The 25597-nt window shown below is 51.7% G+C and overlaps 8 protein-coding genes across 8 annotated transcripts; 6 read left to right on the top strand and 2 right to left on the bottom strand.

Moving 5' to 3' along the window:
- Positions 1-629: 629 nt before the first annotated feature.
- On the top strand, positions 630-1115 carry NECHADRAFT_81716 (uncharacterized protein; the record flags this gene model as incomplete). Its single annotated transcript, XM_003045154.1, has 2 exons — positions 630-924; positions 976-1115. The coding sequence occupies 2 exons, from the start codon at positions 630-632 to the stop codon at positions 1113-1115; spliced, it is 435 nt and encodes a 144-aa protein (XP_003045200.1).
- Positions 1116-1724: 609 nt separating this feature from the next.
- NECHADRAFT_81715 (uncharacterized protein) lies at positions 1725-2189 on the top strand (the record flags this gene model as incomplete). Its single annotated transcript, XM_003045153.1, has 2 exons — positions 1725-2013; positions 2074-2189. The coding sequence occupies 2 exons, from the start codon at positions 1725-1727 to the stop codon at positions 2187-2189; spliced, it is 405 nt and encodes a 134-aa protein (XP_003045199.1).
- A 732-nt stretch (positions 2190-2921) lies between these two features.
- NECHADRAFT_81714 (uncharacterized protein) lies at positions 2922-4026 on the top strand (the record flags this gene model as incomplete). The annotated part of the gene is made up of 5 exons (XM_003045152.1): positions 2922-3195; positions 3320-3464; positions 3709-3740; positions 3932-3976; positions 4016-4026. 5 exons carry the CDS (start codon positions 2922-2924, stop codon positions 4024-4026), a joined length of 507 nt encoding a protein of 168 aa, XP_003045198.1.
- Positions 4027-9604: 5578 nt separating this feature from the next.
- NECHADRAFT_70249 (uncharacterized protein) lies at positions 9605-13077 on the top strand (the record flags this gene model as incomplete). Its single annotated transcript, XM_003045151.1, has 3 exons — positions 9605-10221; positions 10468-11875; positions 11925-13077. 3 exons carry the CDS (start codon positions 9605-9607, stop codon positions 12651-12653), a joined length of 2754 nt encoding a protein of 917 aa, XP_003045197.1. The 3' UTR covers positions 12654-13077.
- Positions 13078-13771: 694 nt separating this feature from the next.
- NECHADRAFT_81712 (uncharacterized protein) lies at positions 13772-15220 on the top strand (the record flags this gene model as incomplete). The annotated part of the gene is made up of 3 exons (XM_003045150.1): positions 13772-13879; positions 13935-14276; positions 14324-15220. 3 exons carry the CDS (start codon positions 13772-13774, stop codon positions 15218-15220), a joined length of 1347 nt encoding a protein of 448 aa, XP_003045196.1.
- A 185-nt stretch (positions 15221-15405) lies between these two features.
- On the bottom strand, positions 15406-17114 carry NECHADRAFT_43875 (uncharacterized protein; the record flags this gene model as incomplete). The annotated part of the gene is made up of 4 exons (XM_003044742.1): positions 15406-15731; positions 15780-16577; positions 16636-16824; positions 16877-17114. 4 exons carry the CDS (start codon positions 17112-17114, stop codon positions 15406-15408), a joined length of 1551 nt encoding a protein of 516 aa, XP_003044788.1.
- Positions 17115-18036: 922 nt separating this feature from the next.
- Positions 18037-18894, bottom strand: NECHADRAFT_61990 (uncharacterized protein). The gene is made up of 4 exons (XM_003044741.1): positions 18675-18894; positions 18534-18623; positions 18443-18479; positions 18037-18392 (listed from the first exon to the last, which is right to left on the bottom strand). The coding sequence occupies exons 1-4, from the start codon at positions 18795-18797 to the stop codon at positions 18352-18354; spliced, it is 291 nt and encodes a 96-aa protein (XP_003044787.1). The 5' UTR covers positions 18798-18894; the 3' UTR covers positions 18037-18351.
- Positions 18895-19391: 497 nt separating this feature from the next.
- NECHADRAFT_70244 (uncharacterized protein) lies at positions 19392-22967 on the top strand. Its single transcript, XM_003045149.1, has one exon. The coding sequence runs from the start codon at positions 19394-19396 to the stop codon at positions 21335-21337; it is 1944 nt and encodes a 647-aa protein (XP_003045195.1). The 5' UTR covers positions 19392-19393; the 3' UTR covers positions 21338-22967.
- The last annotated feature ends 2630 nt before the right edge of the window (positions 22968-25597 follow it).

Here is a 25597-nt window from a genome sequence, read left to right as displayed (position 1 = left end):
CCACAAAAGTCGAATTATATGCGTTGAGGCAAAGGCCGGTTCTTGTCTTCAGAACCGCAAATGGGAGGGTGTATATATATGGGAATTTGAGCCAGGGATGCATACCACTGGTCACCATAGCTCTAAGAACCATGGTTACTTATGCTAACTATTAATACATGAAGAGCTTGGGCGCTCGGACTATGTCAAAACGCTTGTCAAACCATCAAACAGATGGCGAACACCAAGAGCAACTAAGAGAACACCCTCGTGTAGGTGAAATGGACTCGAGATTATAGTCAAACCTCAAGTCAGCTCGCTCCCAAGGACGACCATGATGTATCTTGGTTATCTAGCAGCTCAACTGTGACGCCTGCTCATCTCTTCGCGCTTCAGGCGCTCAGGATGATGCAGCAGCCAGATGAAGCAAGTTTCGGTCCATTTTGAAAGCCCCCGTTTGTTTTCTTTGGGCAGTGAATCATAGTCCTTATTTTATGAAAAATTCTCGCAGCGAATAAACCGCTTCCATGGCGAGTAACCGTAACACGGTATCCCCCTTCCACTCTCACTAAATCCCACTCACAACTCAACCTAAACATCTTCTCTCCTCCACAACCGCATCAGAGGTAACCCTCTCCATTTCAACAACCATGGCCAGCGAACAAGTTTCAGGGCGAAAGAGCCTCGCCAGCACGGTCGAAGAGATTACAATCACCTACAACATGATCGTCGCCCTTGCGCTTGATCGCGGCCACACGGATGGATGGCCCCGGATGTCGCAGCTGAGAGCTTACCGACAAGAGTTCCTCGACTGGGTCGAAGCATCGGGTGCTGCCCTCGAGTCCTCGCTCCCCGGTTCACTTTCGTATCAGTATTACGATCGTCCGGATATTTACAGCAAGTTCACGGAAGGAGCTACGGATCTATGCGAGATGCTCAAGCGCAGTGAGTAGCTCTCTTGGAGACCGTGTTTCTAGCTAACGTTTCTTCTCCAAGTTGTTGATCTTTACAAAGCCGGTGTTGAGATTCCGGACAGACTCGAGCAAACGCTCGCCTTGATGGAGCAGTGTTCCAAGACTGTGACGACTCTCCGCGAGCTAACGGAGCGCGGTAAATCACCACCTTGGGAGGCGTGAGAGAAGATGGGGGACAACATCACTGGCGAAAAGTATTACTGAAAGGGGTTTCACTAGAAACTGTTTATAAGGACCTGGCAGAGCCGGGAAGGGTTGGTGGATCAGAAGTGCGAGGCACGACAACCAATCACTTGCAACATGGCAAGGCCTGCTTCAAGTATAATATTCACCGTCCTTGTTCTCTTTTTCCGCGACAGGCTGCTAGCCCTGAAGATCATGTTCACTGTTGAAGATCCAGGCTGAAGGCAGTTACAGGCACTCGTCTAGCCACGAGGTTGTACAGAGAGGCATCACAACTCGTGGTCTGCTTCAATGACCTGCCTCAACTTTCCAACAAGGTGCAATAGTCGTCTGCGCCATCACACAATTGTTCGTGCGCGTCTAGTTCGCAAAGATTCAGGACATGGTAGCGATATCTCCAGTGACAATTAATCCTCGAAAACTTGTAGATATATAACCCCTACGTCGCTCTATTGCCGTTCTCCCAAACTTCAAACTCCATCTACCAGCCAATTCAAGAGTCTCGATATTCTCCCAAGACATTCCCGACCCCTTTCCTAACTAAGTCTACAGAAACATCTCACAGCTACCCTCTCCAACACGACAGTCATGTCTGACCAGAAGGCAGAAGAACGCCTAGAAGGCATCCCCTTTGTCGTCAGCGAAATCAGAAAGTCATTCTCCAAGCTCGTCCTCAAGACAGGCGGGATAGACTCTGAAATCAAGAGGTCAATCATCGACCAAGAACTGCGGTTCGTCGCATGGGTGAGGGCCAACGATGCCAACCGCGATGCTAAATCCTCCCCTCGATCCCTGGAACACTGGCGCGGATCCCGTCCCCGCGCATACGGCGAGCTGTCCTATTCACTTCTGAACGTCAATAGACTTATCGAGTGCAGTAAGTTCCAGTAATTAATTGTGACTCGTGACAGTTTCTGGGCTAACCATTGTTTCTTAGTCGATCGACTAATCGAAGAGCGTCTTGGCCCAGATCAGAAGTCCGTGTTGGATTTGTTTACGAAGCAGCTTAAAGACGCTTTGGAGGCTGTGGAGAAGCTTACTGTTGATCACTAAAGGCCTCGGTCGTTGTGTATCAGGAGGTGAAAACAGTTTGGAACTTGTGGAGGCTTGCTACGTAGGTCAGAGGACGATGTAGTTTACCAATTTGAACCAACACTATTTCATTCTTGCTTGTTTCCATAGAGGTCTCCGTCGGTCACAATGTAAAAGAACACATAAATAAACACATGTCATCATGTAAAATTGATTGCAGAACACCGTGGACGCCATTCCATACTCCAGTTCAAACTCTCGTAGCTGTGTCTTTCTCGTTTGTCTAAGGCATATCTTTAGACTCACAACTGTAGTGGTTACTTCGGCCACTTGTTCGATACTCACTTTGTACAAGTCAGAAGAGCCGGTCAGTTCATGATAACGTAAAAACAACAACACTCGGCGAAACGTTCGCTCATCACATATCTCAGGGCGATGCGTTGATCACCGACCCGTCGTTCGCTCGTGAGGCCTCATCACTCTCACATTCAGACACATAGTCATTGACCTTGTCCCAAACTCCGTGAATGTCAACTCAATACGAACAGTAAATCACCAGTATATCGGCAATAGTAATGCCGTGAGAAGGAGACATGGAATGTATACATAAGGATAAGAAGTATCTACAGTACCCTCATCCATACAGCAGACATCAGACACAATCTCTACAGCACAGCAAGCATTACACACCAGTCTCTTCAAGACAGCAAACATCAACCACTACAGCACGGCAAAAAATACAAATCAGCCACAATGTCCATGTTCACCGTCGATTATGACACCTACAAGGGCAAGTCCATCCCCGAGATGATCGATATCCTGAGTACGTCTTTCAGAACTCTCCAGCAGAACTTCCCTCCGTACGAAGCGCACTCTCAGGTCTTGAGGAGCGACGTCAACCGACAGTGTCGGTTGTTCCGCGAGTGGGCAGAAGACCCGGAGCTTCCTGTCAAGGCCGCAGTTTCGAAGCCCAGGGCGAATCAGATGAGGAAGCTTCTGCACGAGATCGGTTCCCTCCTCGATGCTGGTAAGAGCCCCTCGACCCTAAATTTCACAAGCTTTGGGTGAGAGTTGTGCTAACGAGTATTCTTCAGCCGACAATGTTCATACCGGTCGTTGTTACGTTGACTAAGATGTCAAGCAACTCGCAGACGGATACCTGAATGAGGTCGATGCTCATCTCCGTGACCTTCACGGCAAGTCCGCGGATGCCAAGAAGGAACTCGAGAAGAAGAAGGAGGAGGAGGAGAAGAAGGAAAAGGACAAGGACAAGAAGGACGAGAAGAAGGACAAGAAGTGAGTCTTAGTCATGCAACAGGCTCGGTTAGCAGAGGTTGTACATTAGTTGCCAGCGAGATCATACAGTAATAGACGAAGCAAAAGAGCTTCCTTAACCTAAATGTCCTAATCAATCTTGAATTGTCCATCTCTATTGTTAATATCCACAATGACGAGTCCAAAAGAGGGCATCAGCCACAGCAGCAAAAGATACAGTTATCAATACATGACGCCATTAAAATCTAATACCATAACCCTTCAGAAGTACCGTAAAACATCACAAGTCCCCTCTCTGTATGTTTTGATCAGCCGGCATGCTTCCGGCGGATATCCCGGAAGACACGGAAGAGTGGACCGACAGGCTCGGATCCGCCGCCGATCGACCCGGACGGTGTAGGGTAGGCAAACACTTGACGAATTCTCATCGCGACGGTAAAGAGATGATGTTGCATTGGCACTTGTGAAGGACAGACTAAAAAGTCTAGACCGGCAAGTGCCTGACCGAACGGTCAGGGCCAAGAAACACGTCTGTGAGTAACCATTACGGCCTTACTCTAGCCATCGTTTAGCTAGACTGTGATCAGGCTGACATGAGTGTACTTTTGTGAATTAGCTCTCCCTTGTTTTCGGTCCTTCTTGATCGGTGCTATTAACAGGGAGCAAGCCATCGGTGAGAGGTGTCAATGGTGGTTTGTTTTAGCAGTTCAAGCGTCAAATAGTTGTCACTACAAGGGTCGAATTACCTTGAGTCGCGTCAGTCTGAACGATTCAGTCTCGAAAACAGCGGTATCCAATTTGTAATCCCCTGGATTCTGTGATTGATTCAATAACCTCGCGCTATTATGTCCAGGCTGACTATCAATGACATTCCACGACCAAACCCCGGGCGGGAACTAGACACTGCCACACCGCTCATGAAGATCCGTTTGTCGCCGCCTCTAGACTCTCCCCGTGGCTGCCTTCAAGTGCTGCGCCATTGTCGTTTAAATCTCTCACAAGGGGTTACTCATCTTGGCACCTCCGAGGAGGATGTCGGAGTACACTCTTGGCATGCAACCAACGGACGCTGCGCGGGTTTAAAAGAGGAAGTTGTTGGTGATGGCCCATCTCCCCCGCAAAAAAAAGAGGCATTATGAAATGCGGGGGAGCTAGAGATGGAGGTGAATGCATGTCCTCGGTTATCAGAAAAGGGTCACGAGCAGTAGTCGCGCGGAGTCTCAACCCTTGACAAATACCGCAAGCTATGCCTCTTCTTACCCTTGGCTGAGCCCTTTTGGAATCTCGACGAGATTTCGGGTGCTACGTAGGTGATGCATCATGGGGTCGATGCTTGAATGAACCGGCTGCCGGTCTAGTGGCCGACTAGGTAAACAAGGGGCCGGTCAGGGTCTGCCATCAGCTCCAAAGGGAACTCGTCGGTCCAATAACGCGTAGAGGGTAGCGCTATCTCGTCAGCAGGGTCTACGAATCGCCTGATACTTACACCTGGTTGTTGATGTTGGTTCTGGGTAGTGTCAAGGGATGCCTCCAAAAGGTTCCTCGACATTGGGAGAGGCTGCATACATAGATACGCACGCTTTGGGTCATTGGAGTAAACAAAGAGATAGGAAATCAGCTGAGATGACTCCAACTGCGCCTGAAACAGACTGAAAGACAGCAGGTCAAAGAGCCGGGGAGCTTGCATCGGCCCGTGACAGCCATTTGTGTTAGTCGCATCGAGTCTGGCATATGCAACAGTGCAGTGCCGGTTGAGTTTGCCCAATCGCGGCGGTTCCGGGGGACGAAACTTTGAATCGGCTCAAGCTACGGATGCTGCTTATTGAGGATAGCTTCATGAGAAGCGTACTGGTAGAGGTCAAGAATACGCACAGGTGCTCTCGTGTTGACATCCTAGAATGATCCTCAATGCATTGGATGACCAGCGAATGAGTTGTCATGGACGTAATTGAGATGCATTTCCCCGGATGTTTGATGATGCAATACGGGTTGATCGCGAGAAGCAACAGTTGCAAAGGGTCCGAGCGATTGTTTTTATTGTGCGTCGAATGGCTCACCGTTTATGGATGCATCAAAAGTAAAACAATAGAAGCTCAACAAAGCGCATAATTCATCTTGGGCTTGCACTACCGCGATAATGGCGTTTACACAAAAGCTTGAATACGCTTCACAGCGCTTAGTACAGCATCCATTCGTAGAACCCACACTCGCAGGGCTACAGACAAACGTCAAACAAACCCCTCGATCGGGTTCTGAGGGAAAGAGAGAAATGACCTCACAGGACGCTGATCCTTGACCTCACCCCTGTACAGAGAACTACCGGGGACCCCGGTCATGACGATCGAGGCGGAAGACCCACGCTCAATCACGGTCATGACCGAAGGGAGAAGAGGATATTGAAACGCGTGAGATGAGGATGTTGAGAAAAGGGCTACACTAGAAGGACGGGCTGGCTTCTTCAGAGCTTCCATCGATGGACCGACGGGAAGCACTGACCTCTTTGACGATGAGCTCTCTCCTCTCCCTGGCAACGCAAACGCAATCAATTAACCGCCCTTCGTTTCTTTTCTGTCGCCACCAGATCGATGGCTTGCTGCAGGGGAGATGCCTCGAGCCTCAAGCAAGATGACCGCAACCCGCTGCCTGGACGACGTAAGCCTAGCTGTTGATATTCATTACTTGTTTACTTTTTGAGACCCTGAATGAGGCTTGGGTAGAATCCATTGATGCCTTGGTAAAAAGAGACAAGGAATTTTAGAGTTGGAGACGGTCCACGACGATCAGCGCTGAGTTGGCAGCGCCAATCTCCCAAGAGTTCACGGCGCAGATTCGAGCCTCCAGAAGGCATGCTGGCCAGACGATATGATGATCACTAACGAATATTGGACCCAATCTCTATGGGTGATACCAAGTTCCTGACCTACACCAGTGCTTCACCATTGGGGGTCCTTGGCTGCACGAGCCATGGTCTCATGGGGATATCCTTCCAACCGGGAAATTTGACACGAAAACTGATGACGGCGCGCTGAAACAAGGGCGTCCTGCCTGACTTTCCTGATCGAGGGAAGAGACTGCCGGGCCTCTCATCGTTTATTTTTACTATCATCCTGGTTGCGGATGGTTGGAGGCTCAGATTAGTGCTGGGTTTTCGTTTCCGGCGACGTGGGATCTTTATCGGACGACTGCACCCCGAATTTGTACGAGGTTGGGATATCCCATACTCAGACGAGAGATGGTGTAGCAGGTAGAGAGGCGAGTTCTTCCGGTTTACAATTGAACGGTCCGATGAACAAAGTTGAGGCTCGGATCCGGCATTGACATTCATGCACATCTAAGCTGTGAACGGCACACAAGATCCGCCTTGAACGAGGCGAGCGAGACAAAGATACACTCAAACTCTTGATTGAGAATAGTTCACAATGTACACCGTCGGGATTTATGGATGAAGCTCGGCATTCACTCACAGAAAAAAAAAGACGCTCATCAGCCTCAGGACGAGACCCTTCGATGCACTATAATCGCCACTCCACTCAAAAAAGATGCACTTGACTGGAACCCGTGATGATCCCAGCCCTCTTTCTTCACAAGATGCCTCATCCTTGCCTACAGCGGGGATGGAAAGGAAATTCTTCACGAGGCTCACATAACTGCACGACACACACCGCCGCGAGGCGGGCGAGAGAAAAAAAAAAACAACGTGCAACGCTGTACCTGACGAGCATGGCCATTCCCGTCAGATGAGGCGTTCGGGAATAACCTTGGGGATTTTTTTTTGGTATGATTCCACACACACTTGAGTTATCGTGTGCCGACCTTCCGTCATCCCCTCCTTCGCCGTCCCCGGAGAAGGTGGATGGATCGGTCTGTTCCAGCTCATCCGGATCTTCCACTTGGTCGGGGGAGGCTTCTTTTGTACTGTATTCCTTTGTTTTTCGGGACCGGCACGGCCGCCAACCGGAAGACCCCTTGGCAACTGCTGTAAATGCTTCCAAACCCTGTTTGAGAGGCATCTGTTTGGTTGTCTACGATGGGGGATGGACCCAATTACGTAGCCCATCCCATTTTCCGGGTTTGGGGCTCCTCGTGGGGTCATCGAGGCCCGACCCTTGTGCCGCGTCACCGAAAACGACAAGAATACCACTTGCTGATGGCCGTTTGTTCTGTACAGTCCAGACACAAGAAGCTTTTTTTTTCTGGGGCTTATTCGGTGTTGGCTTCTGATGCCGAATGGAATTCCCTCGCACGGCTTAGTCGGAATAATGGGTAAGATATTATGCACACCAGATTACAAGAACGTGGAATGAATATCTAGCTCGTCAATTGTCTCTCTCCCCTCTCGCTTTTTTTTCTCCAAATCTCATATCCAGTTTCTGGAACATTACTACATCATCGGCTTGTTTGTTTGAGCGCCGCAAAAATCCTGCCTGGGAACACCTCTCGAGCATCCCCTCCCTGATAGGCCAACCACCGGATTCTTCCCTGATCGACCGTCGTCTTACATTTTGCGTCGCCTGCTCTCGTCTCGTATCCTTATTCTCCTTCTCCCCCTCGTCTACCTCATCTAGACTTTTGCTCCGAGCTTGAAGAGAACAAAAAACCTCAAGGTCTCACACCCCAGTCTTTCGCTGTCGCCGGTCTCAGACTTCAGCCCTAGCAGCCTCAGCGAACCGTGCTTAATTGGACACGCGAATCGCTCACCTGAGGTCCTTGTCTCTCAAATCTCTTTCTTGCTGTCTAGACCGTCCAGATTATATTGGATTTTTACAACTTTCTTTTCTTGATTCCCCGCCGGCCAATCCTCCGCCTCTACCGCCGTCGTTACGCGCCCTGAAGACGTGGAGCTTGGGTACCATTTCATCTAAGCTGAGCTGAGCTGAGTAGCATCAACCTCGAATAAATTCTTGAGGACGCGGGAGAGCATCCAAATCGACCAGGATCATCACCGCCAGTCAGCGGCAGAGGCCAGAGCTCCACTAGCCTCTCCAACGAAGCCGTTTCGGATTTTGCACTCTATAGTGGTACGTATAGTTCAATTATTCGGCTTTCTTCCAGTCCTTTCAGCAAGCAGGTTTCGAGTTGTTTAATGGCCATTCCTTTGTTTGGATGGCGTCTCTCTTGCATGTCACACGCCCCTAGTTTCCTTGGTCATGCACTCCCACCGTTCAAGTGAACGAAAATGTTCATCAATCTCTTGCAAATCTCGCATACGGCACTGCAGCTTGGCGATCTCTATGGCTTATGGCGGGAGAGACAAAAAATCAAGCCAAACATGTCACGTCGTCTCAGAATATCCCTTCCCGGCCTCATCATAACCGCCTCATGATGCAAAAGCTACTCTCCACCATCACCGCCACTCCCTCTTTCACTTTCACCTTGACCTTCACTTTCACTCAAACGCAACGTCTCCAACCCCTGTCTTCTTCCTAGTCCCATCCTCTGCCCTGCTCTCCACCCTTGTCCGCCCGCATCATCCCCACCCCGCCAACCGCCCGCCAACTCAAGGCGTGACCCCCCTGGCACCCCGGCCTTGGTGTTGCTGCCCATCGCCTGGCTCTGCTTGGTGTTTGGCTTGTTCGGCGCCGGTTTGTATGGATACCCTCACCTCTCAGCCCCAACTTTGGCATGCCAGCGCATAAGAAAAGCACCGTTGCTGTCCTGTGCTTTGATGCCCGCCAGCCCCATCCCATCACACTGCACTGACTTGCACGCCGCACGCGCACACACCGTCTTCTTTTTTTGTCTTGTCGGGTGTGCAGCGTGCCTGGGCCCCTACCCCATCCCAGCCCTTCCCTTCCCTTGGTCTGGCTGGTCTATCATGGCGTCCTTTTGTTGCTATTAGACCGAGGTCCCGCTCACACATTCAACCGTCTTGATTCTTGTTGTTTGTTATAAGCTACGCCTTGCCCTCCTCACGCGCGATATTCATACAGACGCCCCAATCTTTTACTGTCCGGCTTGAAGCCATATACATACAAGTGTTTACCCACCTGCTTGCTCTATCCCAGTAAACTCTGTCGCTTTAAACACTCTTGCCCTTGCTCTCCCTCATCACTCAGCCTCTTCTTGCTTGCGTCACGTCCCAAGGCTTGCTCTCTGGCTGGGCACCATCATATCCTCTTGGCTTATTAGCCGTCGTCGTCACCCAAGCACAGCCATTGACAATGACAACAACAGCTCCCGAAACCCAGCGCCGCTCCAACTGGGTCACTTCCTACGATAACGTTTACTACCGCCCGCGCCTCAGCAAGAAACCTTCTTCGCTGTCGGTTGCACGCTTCCCGGCGCCGTTGATCGGTCCCCGGCGGTCTCGTCCCCAGGCCATCCACATTATTAGCTATCCCTCGGGCTACGTGCCTCGAGAGTTGCGACCAGGAAATCGGCCTGACACTCCCCCGCCGCCTCCAGCGCCTCGGCGTGCGCCATCACTACAGCCCTCACCAAGCAACTCTTTCAACGACGCCGTCCAGGATTGTCCTATCGGCAGCAGTGTCAACACAAAAAAGAGGAGGAGCTTCAAGTCTCGTGCAGCAGTGCGTCGCAGGGATAAGCTTTTGAGTTCACTGTCTCTAGCAGGCCCCTCTGAAGCGATTGACCCTGCGTATTCAAATTCTTGTGCCACTTCGGGTCGTATAAGAGCCGAGCCAGCATTTTCTGCTGATCGCACGACTCGGGAAAGCGCCGACGGGACTCGTGCTCTCACTGCCACTTCCACTGCCACTTCCACTGCCACTTCCACCGCAACTGCCAATACTGGACGCGCAATTGCCCCGTCTTGCCAGTCGGACCTGACTTGCCAGTCTGCTATTGGAGCAGGTCCCGCCGAGGCAGGTGCGACCAGGGCCGCATCCATCACACCCACACAGTCCCCGCCAGCATATGACGACATTCACCCCGGCTCCCCGGCACATGATTTAATCTCTACCTCCACAATCACTTCAACACCCATCAACTCGACTGACTCAAATCCACACGGAACAATGGCCGCCGCCCATGTCTCTAACCCGTCATTGACGGGTTCACACAGCATGAATATGAATATGGCCTCTAACACCAACCGAAGCAGCTTCATGTCTGTACGATCTTCAAAATCTGCCGTCACCTCTGTCGTCGCCGAGGTCCCGAAACCCGTCGCTTCCGGCAGTGGCGTGTCATGCTCAATTCTCCTCGCCGAACAAAACATTTTCCTCTCGGGTTTCGACCATGACGGCCACGGCCATCGCGACTCCCAAGGCGGCACTGCTCTGCTGCGAGGCAGACTTCAATTGCGCGTTACAAAGAACGTCAAGATCAAGGCCGTTCAGCTCAAGCTTCTCGGTCGCGCCCGCACGGAATGGCCAGAGGGCATCCCGCCACTAAAGCAGGACGTCTACGAGGAGGAGAGTCTGCGCACTCAGGTCCTCACATTTTTCAATGCCATGAATGACGGCTGGGAATCCGACTATGGCAACCAATGCACCTACAAGCTCAAGAACGCATCGCCCAACGGCAGCTCGACGAACCTGGCCCGACCTAGCCCTTCGAGCTCGCTTTCGCCACATCGCAATAACCTGACAGCCAAGGAGATGAAGCGCCTATCGCTGCAGAGCGTTCAATCGCGAAGCTTTAACAAGGGCGACAGCCCAATCGCCTCGGCTACTCAGGTCAAGGGCTACAAGGTCTTTTACCCCGGTGTTTACGACTACTCGTTTGAACTCCCCATCGATCACCACCAGCTAGAAACGACCAAGCTGCAATATGGATCTGTCAAGTGGGAACTTCAAGCCACCGTTGACCGAGCCGGCGCCTTTAAACCTAACCTCCACGGCACCAAGGAGGTTTCGATTGTTCGAGTACCCGATCAACTCTCTCTTGAGATGTCAGAGCCCATCTCTATCAGCCGACAATGGGAAGATCAGCTCCACTACGACATTGTCATTTCGGGCAAGAGTTTCCCAATTGGCAGCAAAATCCCCATCGCCTTTAAGCTTACGCCTCTGGCCAAGGTTCAGGTGCACAAGCTCAAGGTGTATGTGACGGAGTCAATTGAGTACTGGACTAGTGATAAGCGCGTCACTCGAAAGGACCCGGGCCGCAAGATTCTTCTCCTTGAGAAGTCTGCTGGCAAGCCCCTCGAGTCATCTTATGCTTCCTCCGAGATCCGAACGCTTCGTGGCGGTGAACTCACTCCCGAGCAGAGACGACAGGCCCGCGAGGCGGCCGCCCGAAGACGAACACTGGATGCCGCTCGACGACAGACTACCGCTGCGCCACTCCCCGAACCCACGGCTAACCTCCTTGGTGATATCGATCTGGGACTGGAGACTTTCTGGGGTTCAACTGAGATCGAGGCCAATGTCCAGATCCCAACTTGCGAGATGATGGCAAAGAACAAGGAACTGCGACTTCATCCTGACTGCAGCTGGAAGAATGTCAATGTCTTCCACTGGATCAAGGTAAGATCTACAACTGACTCTTGTCTGAAATATTTACTGACTGTTGTAGGTTGTGATGCGCATCAGCCGCCTCGACCCTGAGGATCCTACTGGCACAAAGCGCCGGCACTTTGAGATCAGCATTGACTCACCCTTCACGGTGCTCAACTGCCGAGCTACCCATGCCAACACGAACCTCCCAGCCTACTCAGGACCGAACTGCAATGGCGCGACGTATCAGTCCACTTGCGGGTGTCCCGACGCCTTCACCATGCCGACAGATGCTTCGCCTAACTCGTCTACGGGCACGCTTCCCGGAGTCAATGCTAGCAGCGAAAACCTTCCTGCACCACCACAGGCGGCTCATTTGGCCAATGCGATTGGTGGTCAGCAAGAACCTCGGCCAATCCATCTCCTCCGAGTTCCAAGCTTCAACCCTCCCGCTTTCGAGGACGATGTCGCACCACCCCCCGCAGCCGAACTTGTCTCGGAGCACCCAGAACCGACTATGACGCCTCCCCCTCAGTATGATGTTGTGGTTGGAACCCCTAGCGTCGATGGTATGGCCGATTACTTTGCCAGACTGGCTGATGCTGGCTATGACGGACCCGAGGATGATTCTGAGTCGGATCCTGACGACTCACCCCCACGGATCCTTGACCGCACCGGGCGCGTCAATGTGGCCAACCCCCGTACCCCGGGAGGTAGGAGAATGCCAAGTCGCAGCCTGGAGATTTCTAGGCCACCAATCAATCTCGATATGGCAGCTCTCCGCAACCGAGCTGGACGGGCAGTGTGAAGAGCGCTGGCCGCCTGCGTTTGGATATGATATGGAGAGCTGTGCGATGTGGCAAAAGCACACAGCCAGTCTGCGTGTGTGTCACCGCTACTACACCATAACATACACTGACGTTCACGTTTACGATATTTACGTCTCTAATTCTTTTTTCTTTTCTTTGTCAAGTGTTGTATCATCAAGCATCGGTTGGGATGTGATGAATGTATGGGTCAACTGGTTTGGCGGCGTTTACAAAAGACGGACGGACGGTTGGCAAGCAAGTCATTTACCAGAGATTCCACGGAAAGCATATACCTGAATGAATGATTGGAGGGGAATGGAATGGAATGGAACGGACAGGGTCATGATGCATTCAAAGAGGCACCCACGTATCGATACCACATCGTCTCCTATATTACACTATTATATATTGTCGTCCGATGAGGATCTTTAAATGAGTTCCCGAACCGTTTCTGTGATACTCTGAATGTCTCGAGTAACGAGGTCTTGAATCTAGGTCAGCGCGTTTCAACGCCAGGTGATGCATGAACGAGGCCCGAGCAGGGGCAGGCAGCGTAATACTGAATGTATTAACATCCAATCTGTTCACGGGTCATTTACGCGGTGGGACGGGACGTGTGGACCAGCAGAGGCCGTGTAAGATTGTGGATAGCGGCAGGGATATATAGGGTCCAGGGGGATGCGGTGAGAACAAAACGGAAGATGGTCATGCTTTGGTGAGAAGAGGATATTTCGCGAGGTTCTAGACTTGGGTCTTGTCTGATGTTAAGCATGAGGTGACTGAGACATGTCGATAGCGAGTTATGAAGACTTTCATAAATCTCCGGTTGCATTCGTAGGGCTGAGGTGGCATGGATAAATGATGTCACTGTAATTGGCCAAGAGATCTTGGGGTACGGAGTTAGTGTCGGGGCAAAGAGCCTCATTCCGTTCAACTTGGCAACTTCATTACTCTCTTCTATCCATGAGATCTCACTAATTCAAGCATCAACCCTATCAACCCTATTCTAGTATCTTACCTGATCAATCAGCTTAACCTTCTTCAACATAAAGCATTCGCCCTCGTCGAGTTACCGAGGCATTGCCGAAAGTTCCGGAAAGGCATACACATCGACATCATGGTTGTAGCTGGCGAGGCGAACAAGAAGACACCGCCTGTGAGACAGAGGAAGGCTCACCGCAAATCTCGTCTAGGATGTAGTAACTGCAAGCTACGCAGCGTCAAGGTATTCATCTCACTCTGACAAACTTTCACCGACAGTTACTAAGAAATCCTTCTAGTGCGACGAGTCAAAGCCTTCATGCAAACGCTGCATATCCTCAGGCTTCATCTGCTCCTTCACCCAAACCTCTCCCTCAGCTAGTCTTCATCTAGCTCACTGCAGCGCTGGCCCTGTATTTTCAGTAGCAGCTGATCCGGCTACGGACCAAATCCTCAAGGCTCCGTTACCTGGGCTTAGGGTCCCGGTTGCGCAGCCGACGAGGGGTGCCGTGGGGGAGATTATCCTTGGAGAGGCTGAGATGGCGGCGTTGGAGAGGTTTAGGTTGAGGACTGTTTTTACCATGGGGACGGAAAAGACGAGGCATCTTTATGCTGAGAGGGCGGTCAAGCTGGCGTACAAGGTAAGATTGGTCTATATGAAGAGGATTTCAAAAACTGACACGAGTAGCATCCTTTTCTTATTCATGCCTTTATTGCTTTTGCCCTTCTTCACGATGGTCACATCACCCCCAAACAACCCCCTTCACACCGCACAGCCTTGGCCTTTCACTGGTACCAAGCGACGGTACTCTTCCAGCAGCGCCTCCTAGCAGCACACTCAACCCCCGACCTCTCACTACTACCCAGTTCAGAAAGGGACGCAATATGGACAGCTTCCGTTCTTCTCGGCGCCTCAGCACTCGCCCTAGTCGACGTACAAAACGTCGAGGGTGCCTGGCCACTCAAAGTTCCCGACATCCTGGACCTAGACTGGTTAAAAATGAGCGAAGGGAAAAAGGTTGCGTGGGCTCTTGCTGACCCGACGAGAGCTGAGAGCATATTCCATGAACTCCTCCTCCACAAGGATCAAATGCCCAACGGCGCAAAGCCAATCCCCCCTGGTGCTCTCCCTCCCTCGTTCTTCACCACGTTTAACCTTTCCCCGGCTTCATCTCCGATATCTAACCCTTACCACGTCGCTGCTTCACTTCTCGCACAGCTCCTCCCACAAAAGATCAACGACAACTCCGTGGTACAATTCCTTGCCTTTTTAACTCAGCTAGACCCCCGGTACAAGCAGCTCCTGGAGGACAAGGACCCGAGGGCTATAGTTCTGCTTACGTGGTGGTACGCCAAGGCGGCGGCGCACAGTTCGTGGTACATGCAGAGGAGGTCGTTGGTTGAAGGGCAGGCCATTTGCATCTACCTAGAGCGGTATTGTATGGACGTCCCAGGTATTTCGGAGCTTGTGCAGTTCCCCAAGAGAGTGTTTGGCTTCTCCTGCAAGAATGGAGGAATCATGAATTTAGGGGACGTAAGAACATTGAGAGAGGGCGGGCGGTCAAACATTTGGATGAAGGCGTAATAGGAATTATCAAACATGTAACGAACTAATACAATAAAGAGAGACAAGCCTTGCACTTCCATAGAATACAAATGCAAACCCTACAATAATCCTGAACCCGAAACGCCCCCTTATCCGTCTTTCATGTCATCGTCATGGCTGTGGCCCAACATCACTTCTTCCCAAGTCTCACAGACAATCCATCATTAGGCGCCGACGCTGACTTCAGCACTGACCGGTTCACTCTTCTTCTCCTCGTCGTTCTTATTCGACATCAGCGGATGCTCAGGGTCGTATCCGACTGACTTGACAATGCCCAAGCCCTTGGTACGGCCTTCGCGGAACAAAAGTCTGTCGCCCGGTGCAAGGTACTCTGGACGTTGAACGAAGCGGAATGCAACGGTTGCGCGGTCACCAGTTCGGATGAGCTCGCGGTCAATGTCGATGATAGCACACGTCTGTGAGACAGGGCCGACGTGAAGCATCGCCTGATACTTGGTCTTGATAGTTGTCGCGTGAGAGAGAATGAGCACTGCCAACGTTAGAGGTTATAACACAGCGAAACAGCTCAGATACTCACCCTCTGCAATGAATTCTCGGTGCACCTTGGGCGTAGGCTGACCCTCAATCTTGGGGAGCACAACCATTCCCTTTCTCACATCCTTGCGCTTGACCTTCTTGAGAGCAAAAGAGGCAGACTGCCCTGCCGATGCAGCAGGGACTCTTATCCTCTTGCGCTCAATAGAGCGGATAGCAGTCGGCGTGAACTGACCCAAAGAGTCGGGTCCAATGAGAACATTATCTCCCTCGTGAACCACCCCAGACTTGATAATACCCGACACCACTGTACCAGTGAAAGGCACTGAGAACGTGTCATTGACATGGAACTCAAACGGTGCCTCCGAGTTATATCGTCCGTGGTGAGGCAGGATATTCAGGAAGGTCCTGACAAGGTCGAGATTCTCTCCTGTCACGTTGGACACGAGGAACACGGGGCATATCCGTTGGCTGACAAACTGAGTTGCCGTGTTTATGCATTCCTCGCGAGTCTTGATAAAGGTGGGAATCTTGCGTGCTCCAGGACTCTTCATGATCTTGGTGATCTGGGTTATTGTCTGCTCCAGAATGTTGGGCGGGCAAATGTCGATCTTGGTGACAACCACCATGACAGGGACATTAAGAGCCAGTGCAATTCCCAGATGTTCTTTGCTCATTCCGATGAGCCCGTTATTGGCTGCAACCATAAGCAGGCAATAGTTAGGGCTGCTCGAAAGCAGTCCAAAAACCGTTGTTCGGAGATACCGCTCGTGGCCTGCCAAGTCGGTGAAAGTGATAACCTTGGCACTTCGCTTTCCTATCTCTTCCCACGAGAGTTTTCCTATAGATAATTGTTAGGAGAGCTGCCATCATAGATGCCTAGGCTATCCAATACTCACGTCCAGGGATGTCAGAGGTGACAACTTGTCCCACAGTATCGAAGCCCATGATTTCCATCCCCACAGAGCTAGTTCGACCTGTCTCAATCTCGTGCTTGTGTCGAAACAGATTCACTCGAGCCTTTCCTCGACCGTCATCAAGGTCTCCCTTAACCAACACGCCAAGCATGGAGCTCTTCCCTGCGTCGACTGCAATGTGTTAATACTAGATAGTCCCTGGCAAGCCGCCCGAGCATCTTACCATTGCCCACCACTGCTATCCGCGTCTCAATTACGTCCTCTATTGTCGCCGGTACTTGTCGAACGAGGACTTTGCCACTGCAGCTCTTGTCTTTTATGGGTTTGTCGCCGGTACTGGGGACCTCCTTTTCGCCACCAACATTCTTAGTGAGTAGCAAGTCGCAGTCGGCACGAACGCGCTTCGCAGCTGCTTGGAGTGTCTCAAGCGCTTGATTCCATTCGTCGAGGGTTAGATCCATCGAGTCGCCATTGTTCTCGTACCCAATTTCGAACACGCACTCCCCAAAACCCTCTTCTAATCGATCGGCGACTAGGTCTTCCAGCTGCTTCAGAGACTCTTCGTTCGATCCAAGTAGGATATCCTTCAGGGGAACTCGAGGCGCAGAGTCGGCGAGGTCGAGATTATCAAACAGCTCGTCGAGCTCCTCGTGGTGCTCATTTCCGTCGGTGGCCGTGCCAGCTGGCCCAGGAGCAGTTCTAGCGGTCGGGTACCGGAGATTCTGCTGTTGCTCAACATACTCGGCAAAGTCGCTCAGCGCCTGATTAATCAATAAGCATGTGTCATTTCAAGCATTTAAAGGTCATAGCGAACCGATTCGCCTTTGCGCTTCTCGTGCGCCAACGGTTTGATTGACATGATAACGATGAGGTCATGCGATTCGTAACATCACAGGGTGAAAGGTATTCGAGTGATCATTGATTGAGCTGAAACAAGGAACTTCTTGTGGTCCAGGTCGGAGTATAAGTAGTCGAAAATATGGTTTGACAAAGCTGCGCCTCTTCTCGCCGTCTGACTGATGAGATCCCGTGTTGGGAAGAGTCATAGATGAAGTTGAGTTGAGGTGAAGTGTACGTGCGCGGGGAGTTACTCACAGAGCTAAGTTAGCGGCCGGGGTCCCCACGCCTCCGTCCCGTGTTTGCCTTATCGATAAGGAGCTCTGCTGTTGCTTGGCGCACAGACCCCCTGCCAGTGACGAAAGGTTGAGGTGGCTTCAGGTGTCTCAAGCCTCATTCAAATATCGGGGTTATTATGAGATGGGTAGGTGCATGTTTTGCAATATCCTCCCACGAAGGCTTGGAGAGGCAGGAATTCAGGAGTTGGATGAGATGGATAGTAGTCACCATTCATAAGGGAGTTTGTAGCCAAGGATATCAGTCGTTGCTGTTCATGATTTATTTTTGTACTCTCAAGCTCAACCCGACTATCAAGTTGAACGGAATGGACTATCTAGAGACAATGCTTCCGTGTCTGGCTCTCGTCTCCAGGCACAGATAGGAGCATTATTTGAAGGGGCTTCAATATACTGCCTCGCCCCTGTGTCCTGATTTGAACAGCTTGCTCTCGGGCAGCCACGTTCCCGGCCTATGAATGTAGCCGTAGCATGACGCAACCTAGGTGGCTGCAACACATCCCCAAGAGCCGTGTTTGCATAATGAGAGGTCTGCGAGGCACAATTACATCTCTTATGCCTCCGTCTAGAAAGGAACTCCTGGTGAAATGAGGACCACACTATCACCTATCTCACAGTCAGCATGTCATGGGTCATCAAGACCAAACTGCACTCACCTCTCACAAAGAGCATTTCAGATTTCCGGCTAATAGTCTGAATCATTCGTTAGTACCAGCCTGTGCTGTGAAAGTCTTGAAGTGGACATACCTTGACCTCGTCGTCCTCATCATCCTCATCAACAGTGTAGATTGTCTCCTCAACCTCTCCCAGCACCAAGTTGCAGTGACTATCATAAGCCTAACTCACACATTAGAGCTTGTACTTCATTTGAATGACGTATGTACTCACATGCAGCTTTCCCTTGAGTTCTCGGTCTCCTCGAAGCTTCACAAAGACAACCTCGTTGAGCAGGAGCCTGACGAGGTCGAGGGGCTCCGACACATGGTGGGATTCTTCACCGACGTCGGCCATGATTGTTGTCGGATATTATCGTCTGAGTCTCGTTTGATGAGTTGATGTGGTTTCGGAGAGACGAGTCGTCCAGGGTTGAACAGTTGGAGAGGCGCTTGGTCGATAGACAGGGCTATGAGCACCACCAAATCCAGCGGGAAAACACGACTGTGGAACTGGCTTGGTGGGAAAATCTTCGGGTCAACTCTACATTATGTCTCAACCGGGGTGATGAGCATGATGCACATATCCAGTGTCTTAGCATTCACATATCCATCACGGCACTGGTCTGAACCTTCTCAATTGGGTTACACGGCAGCCAAAACGAAAACACCCCCTCACGAGGAGATGGTAATGTCGCATCCGATCCCTTCCTTTCAAATGCGCCTCTTTTTCTCTCCTTTCTCACACCAGTTTCCAACGCTCATGAAGCCAATTCGAATGCCATGCTTTGGAGACATTCCCTCCGACGAGGGCCTCGTCTCGATCGCCTCTCATCAACTCCACTCACTGCGCTACGGATCCGTGACCCACCGGCAAGGTCCCTAGAGCCCGCACGACCCGCTGTAGTGGGCCGACGATGGCTAGCAACACATTCGACTTCGACTTCGGCTTCGATGTTTACAGGGAGAGTTGGCAATTGGTTGTCTGATGAGACTGGTGTCGATAGGCCTTCGTCTTTGGATCATCTTCTGAGGTCTATACAATGCTGCGATCATATTCGAATCCTCCCCAACTTTTACGAATGGGTCGACAGTTTGGTAGATGCCGATGCCAACGTTGCTACCGCTGCTCTTCAGGAGCTAGCTGAGCTTCCTGTCGCGACCTTTTCGGAAATTCTACGATGGATTGACCCTGTCGCAAACAATAGCAAGTACGATGTTGCTCACGGCCTCAATATCTCTCTCGGCCATACCCAATTCACCAATCTTGGCAAACTTGTTGATGACTTTGGCGTACGAAACCATCATCGCACCCTTCTCAATGCCGCGACAATCCTATTCGATGCCTGTCAGGAAACAGAGCGAAATCTTCTCGTCACTGACTATGAGGTCTTTATCCGCTGCGCCGGTGCTGCTGCAGATCCTGTGGCCGCGGCCGACTTCTTTGGTGCCATCGCAAAGAGCGGCCTAGAGAGGAGACGCACTACGGCAACCTGGAACGAGTTTGTAAAGGCTCGCTTCATGATCGATCCCCTATACTACCAATTCGATCGCTCAAGAGTTGCTGTTCTCCCTCGTCGGATGTTCAAAGAAAGAAAAAGACATTTACTTCCCCCAGGTAGTCTCAAGCGGATGGAGAGGCTAAGGTACAGCTTGAACGCTCATCGTAGGCTACCTTTCAATCGCCTCCGACATCGAGTTTCCCAAGACACCCGAGCGTTGCATGGTAAAAAGAAGAGCTTCCATGGTTATCGAAATCACTGGTTGCGGTCAAAGGAGTACGGCACCCTCGTTGACGAGGAGCTCCTGTGCACAAGCATGATAGCGTTTGCGAGGGGCGGCAACATGGCGAATCTCAGGGGAGTTGTCACTCTGAGAGGCTTCCGTCTCAAATTCACCGAGAATGAAGGCATCACGGTCGCAAGGGGAGGAAAGAATTTCCGTGAAGGCAACCCACGAGAACCCACCGAGAGAATACTCAGCGCCATTGTCGAGTCGTTTGGTTGCATGTCCCGCATCACCACTGCAAAGGAGCTCCTCGTTCACTTCTCCAAGTGGCACAATATCAAGATCCCTCACGAAACGTGGTCCAGTCTTCTCAACTGGGCATATGTCTGCGCCTCGAAGCCGTTCCAGAGTCAACGAAAACTGATAGGTGATTATGCGGCCAACGTCGTCAAACCCTTTGACATTCAAAGAATCTGGGAAACCATGACCTCTGCTCCATACAACGTGGAACCTACCTTTGAAGACTACAGCGTCTACATCAAGACGCTCATCATCCAGCGTAAATTCCGACCCGCGCTTGATCTCATGCGAGGTTACGCTATCCCTTACTATCGTCACCTCGAGCAGCAGCACCAGGACATTGTTTTCGATGAAATCCTCCAGGAATTCTCACGGCCTAGTCACCAACGCATTCAGATGGAGGCTCAAAAGGAACACGTCTGGTACCACATCGCCACTTGGCTCAACAATCTCCTCAGCAGCGCTTCGGCGTGCAAGTGGCAGCGCAACGGGCATTTCATGCAAGTCGTCGTCCCAGAGATCGTCCAAGAATTCAGCGAATTCTTTCACGATCAGGTGCGATACCGCACTGCGCAGGGCCACGTGTGTATCAAGAGAGACATGTCAGTCCCCCGGTTCATCTGGTCCCGCCAGGCACGAAAGACGTTACCCCAAGATAGGGGTGGTCCGGAGGTAAAAGCCATGGCAAAAAAGCGCAAGATCAACATGGACAAACCGGGTTTCAAGTGGCCACGGGTCCCGACGATGAAGGTGGTTGAGTGGAAGCGCACGCCGGTAGCAAGAGTCCGGGCCATGGGACCGGCGCCTGAGTCAACCGATGTGAATGCCAGGGGGTGGTGGGATAAGCTAGAAAGGGAGCTTATGACGTAGGGAACTAGATTTGTCCTTGATACAGCATCTAGAGACAGTCGTCATTTGGTTACGCTTTGCATCACACAAGACTTGTTCATAGCCAGCCAGCGGTTCAGATTTGTGTAGATATTGATTCTTTACCAAACTCAGTACAAGACAAGATTCGTCGAGTTTAAACACACAAGACCAACTTCCAAATTCATCAGGCTCATAGCTGGTCCCCATCATATCAAACACAAATTCCAACCTCCAGATTCATCTCATCTCGGGTATCTATCTCTCGCCATGTTCATACTTCATACATAGCCGCCAGCTATCTCGCTGGCTAGATCATCTCGGTCGTGATATACCGTACATGAAACAAATCCTATACAAAAACGCATAAAAGACAAAAGGCCTTCCCAATTTTCCTTCCCTGTTCCGTGTTCTGTATTCCATATCCAGTGCCCCTTGATACATTTTCCCGCCGATGAAATACGTGACAGATTGATTCGTAAAAGAAGCCAAAACAAAGGGGAAAAGGGGTCTAAGCGATGGTTGTTTACAACGGAGCCAGTCCGTCATAGGATAATCAAGATGCCGCTTCGGCGAGAACGCTCAAGAGACTCACCGCAGCGCCGCCGATACCCACGGCGCCGAGGGCTTCTCCCCACTTCTTCCTCCCCTGGGGCCGCTCATCTCTCCTCGAGCTCTTCCTGTCTCTCTCCCGATGGTATCTCCTCCCGTTGCTGTCATAGTAGTCGCCGTGCCTATCACTGCGAGAGTGTCGATCTCCAGCATCGGAGTGTCTCCTCGAGCGTCGTGATGATCGAGATGGGCTGTGGCGTCGTCGCTCTCGGCGGTGGTCACGCTCGCGGTCTCGCTCATCTCTGAGAGAACGCGGACTGCGACCGTCAACCTCATGCGGCTCAGGATCGAAGCGCACATGGTTTTCGTTCTTGTTCTTGAGGATTGGCTTGGGGAGGGTTGTGCTTGACGGAGACGTCTTGCTCCTGCTGGGAGGGTTCACGATGAAGGGGTAACTCTTTGTACCCTTATCAGACGCTCTATCATCATCATCGTCTGAAATGTCGCTTTCATCAAAGATATCGCTGTCGCTATCGTCATCTTCGCGGCTGCTCTTTGAGTCTCTGCGGTCCTGGTGGTGGTCGTGCCTGGGACGCCGGGGGTCGCGCATAGCACGGCTGGCACGGCATCGAGCGCTCTCTCGGGCGAGTTCAGCAATCTTTTCGCGAGGGAGACGACCAAGGATAGCAACGTATTCGGGGCGAGCTTCATATCGCACACCAGCCCGTTCCAAGACTTCGGGGCTAATAAGAGTCCTCCTAATCCTGGTCCACTGGGCATCAGGAGGGATTTCGTTGCCCCAACGGTCAGGAGCCAGGCGAGGAGCACTGCTCCTTGGGCTGCTACCATAGGTTGGGCCTCCATTCATGTGAGGTGGCATAGGGGGGATAGATCGTGGAGATGTCCCATAGTGGTATGAAGTAGGCGAGCCAGACAGCTCGGGAACATCTGGCAGAGAGCCAGCGCTGTTGGATGGCAGGTATCTCTGCCCCTGTCCAGGAGACAGGCTGTACTGCTGGCCAGGCTGAACGTTCAGACTGGCCATACGAGAATTGAGGCTATCCATGCTGATGATATCCTGAGTTGAGACGAGGGCCGTAGAAAAGTCGGACTCGTTGTCGTCAGAATCCCTAGGAGATGATGAGATGTGATCTCTAGTGGTGTCGCTATTCGATCTACGCCGTCCACTAACAATGACAGGCGGGTAGTCGACGTAGCTGTTGCCGTCCAGTTCCTTGGGAGAGCTCGGTTTATACTTGGCCTCCTGCTCTAGAAGACCTCTAAAGGTAGGACAGTTCCCGCCGTACTGGTTCTGAACAGACTCGAGCTCTCGGATGTAGGCTCGAAGGACGTCCTAACGTGGCATTAGTGACCTACACTCAGGGTGACCCAGCAGATGAACACTGACCTTGTGTTTTCGTAGCACTTGAGGAGAGAACCCCTCCTTCTCGAGTTCTTCTTTGAACTCGCGCCACAAATCGTCGTCGTCTTCAGTGAAGCTATTCTCACTGCGGTTTCGAAACAACTTGTTTGCAATCTCGTCAATCTTGTCCTTAATACCCTCGAAACCCTCCTGGCTTCCGTCAACAACCCTGGTCGGTCTATTCTCGGCGTGCAGTTGTACAGCGTCAAGGAACATCTCCACGCTTGTCTTGTCGCTAACGAGTTTTGACTTCATAATAGCAAGTCTGTCGTCCCTCAGACGCTCCTCCTCGGGCATAGCAGCTCGTCCGTCGCCATACTTGTCGAGCAGGCTCTCAAGCTGGGCCAGGGTAAAGTCGCAATCCTCTACAAGAGGTGAGAGCTGGCGCGCGTAGAGAGAAGACGATGATGCATGAGGGTTGTTGAGGAGGGAGTCCTGGTCACCAGCTTCCGTACGCAGGTGCCGCAGGGCCAGGTGGAGGTTGCGGACGGCGTTAGCGACGTCGCTGAAGGGTAGACCGGATTGCTTGGCGCGAAGGTAGAGGGAACGAGCGATGGCATCGACAGTGTCGATGTGCTGGACGGTTGAGCCGCCGCTCATGGCTGGTGATTTGGGTGCTCAGATGAGCTCGATCGCTGAGAGCGGAGCTGTCTAAAAGAGTATGAGAAGATCAAGCTATGTAGCTGAAGCAGTCAATATGGTATTGCCCAAGATTGGTTGTGTATCCAAGCTTGGTGGAAGCAATGTGGTGTTTTTAAGAGTGAGGTAGTCTTGGTGTAAGTAGCTGAAGAGCAGGTAGGTATTAGTGGTCGAATCCTGAAGGAGCGGATGTTTCTCTGGGAGGTTGGGATCTAGGAACTGGGATGCCAAGGGGGTAGATATCCCAGGATGATAGCTGTCGAGTCGGGCAGTGAGGAATGGGGTCGGGCGGGAAGAAGGGTCAAAGATGGAACTCATCAGGCTCTTGAAGGGTGGTGGTGGTGGGGAGTCACAGAAGACGTAGGTAGGGGCGGTACGTACTGCTCTGTAGGCACGAGGGAGAGGCGTAGGAGCAATAGGGATCTATCACTTGATTTGTGGGTGTGCAGGCGTGTCTCTGGTGGTTGGTGGGAGTTGATTTGTCGCGGAGGTGGTGGTGGTGAGGGAAGGAGGGTGGGCGTTCCATGGATGTGATCAAAGGGAATCGGAATAACATCAAGTCAGTCCCGTCCCGTCTCGTCTCGTCTCGTCGGTTTATCGCTCGGCGCAGGTACTCGAGATGATCTCACTCAATGACTCGAATTGCGTCGCTTTACCCGGTAATACCACGTCTCGACGGTGCAAAATCCATGTGTCAAGTCTGTTCGTGTTGATCCAGTCCAAGACAAGACCCTGGTCGAGGTACTATATCCGGGGGGAAGGTACAGAGACAGTGACAGTACCTGCCGTCTTGGAGGGCTGGTGACGTAGGTAGCCGCCCCGTCTAATAAACAGCCTTACATCATGGCTTCTACAAGGCTGACCTCGTTCTGAAACCGAGACAATTTAGCAAGAAAGCCACATTGAACCCAGCCTCTGCTAACCTGACATCCATCTGTCTCTCCTACATCGGCATGATCTCTCTTTCCTCATTCCCGAGATCGGTTCTGGAGAGGAAAACCGTTTCTCTTTCTTCTCTCTGTCTGTCCCTGTGAACGTGCTGCGCCACCCGCTCGGCAACGGGGCGCTGGCGTGGGGCATCTTAACACGCTAAGTTAGCGGTCGTGCTAGAGGAGACCCAGGAGTTCTTAGTTGTCGGGTCCAGGACCCAGGACCAAAGAACAAGACAAGATGACGATCACCGGAAGCAAAACTCAGGATTTTCTGTCCTCTGGTCCAGGGCCATGGCCTCTCTCCCTGCTCATATGGTTTTCATCCGGACACAAGGGCCTAAAATAGAGCATACCTGAAGATGATCAACGGTTTCATCTCGCGCGGCTCCTGTCCATCATTTCATCACCAATTGCTGGCACCAACGTCACAGCCAGCCAGGGCAATGGCTGGCAGGCAGGCTGGATCAGAGGAACCAGGCTGTGTGTTCTCTTACTCTTGGCTTCATCGGTAGAGTCCGACTGTCAGACACCAATTTGCCATCCACATCTTCTAGAAAACTGGTTCGCCATTCTCGGGCTCCCCTAAACTTTGCCTCTCTACTGTCCTCGTGAGGGTAACGTCCCCCAATACCCACTCCCCATCTCACATTCTTCTCCACCAACAAACAACCAAGGCCCGATCTGCCATATGCAGGGAATTTCGTGTTTGCTGGCTCC

This window comes from Fusarium vanettenii (genome assembly GCF_000151355.1).
Source record: "Fusarium vanettenii 77-13-4 chromosome 6 genomic scaffold NECHAsca_20_chr6_4_0, whole genome shotgun sequence".
Classification (NCBI taxonomy): domain Eukaryota; kingdom Fungi; phylum Ascomycota; class Sordariomycetes; order Hypocreales; family Nectriaceae; genus Fusarium; species Fusarium vanettenii.
The sequence above is the reverse complement of the archived record's forward strand: the minus strand, read 5'-3'. Positions and strand labels throughout refer to the sequence as shown.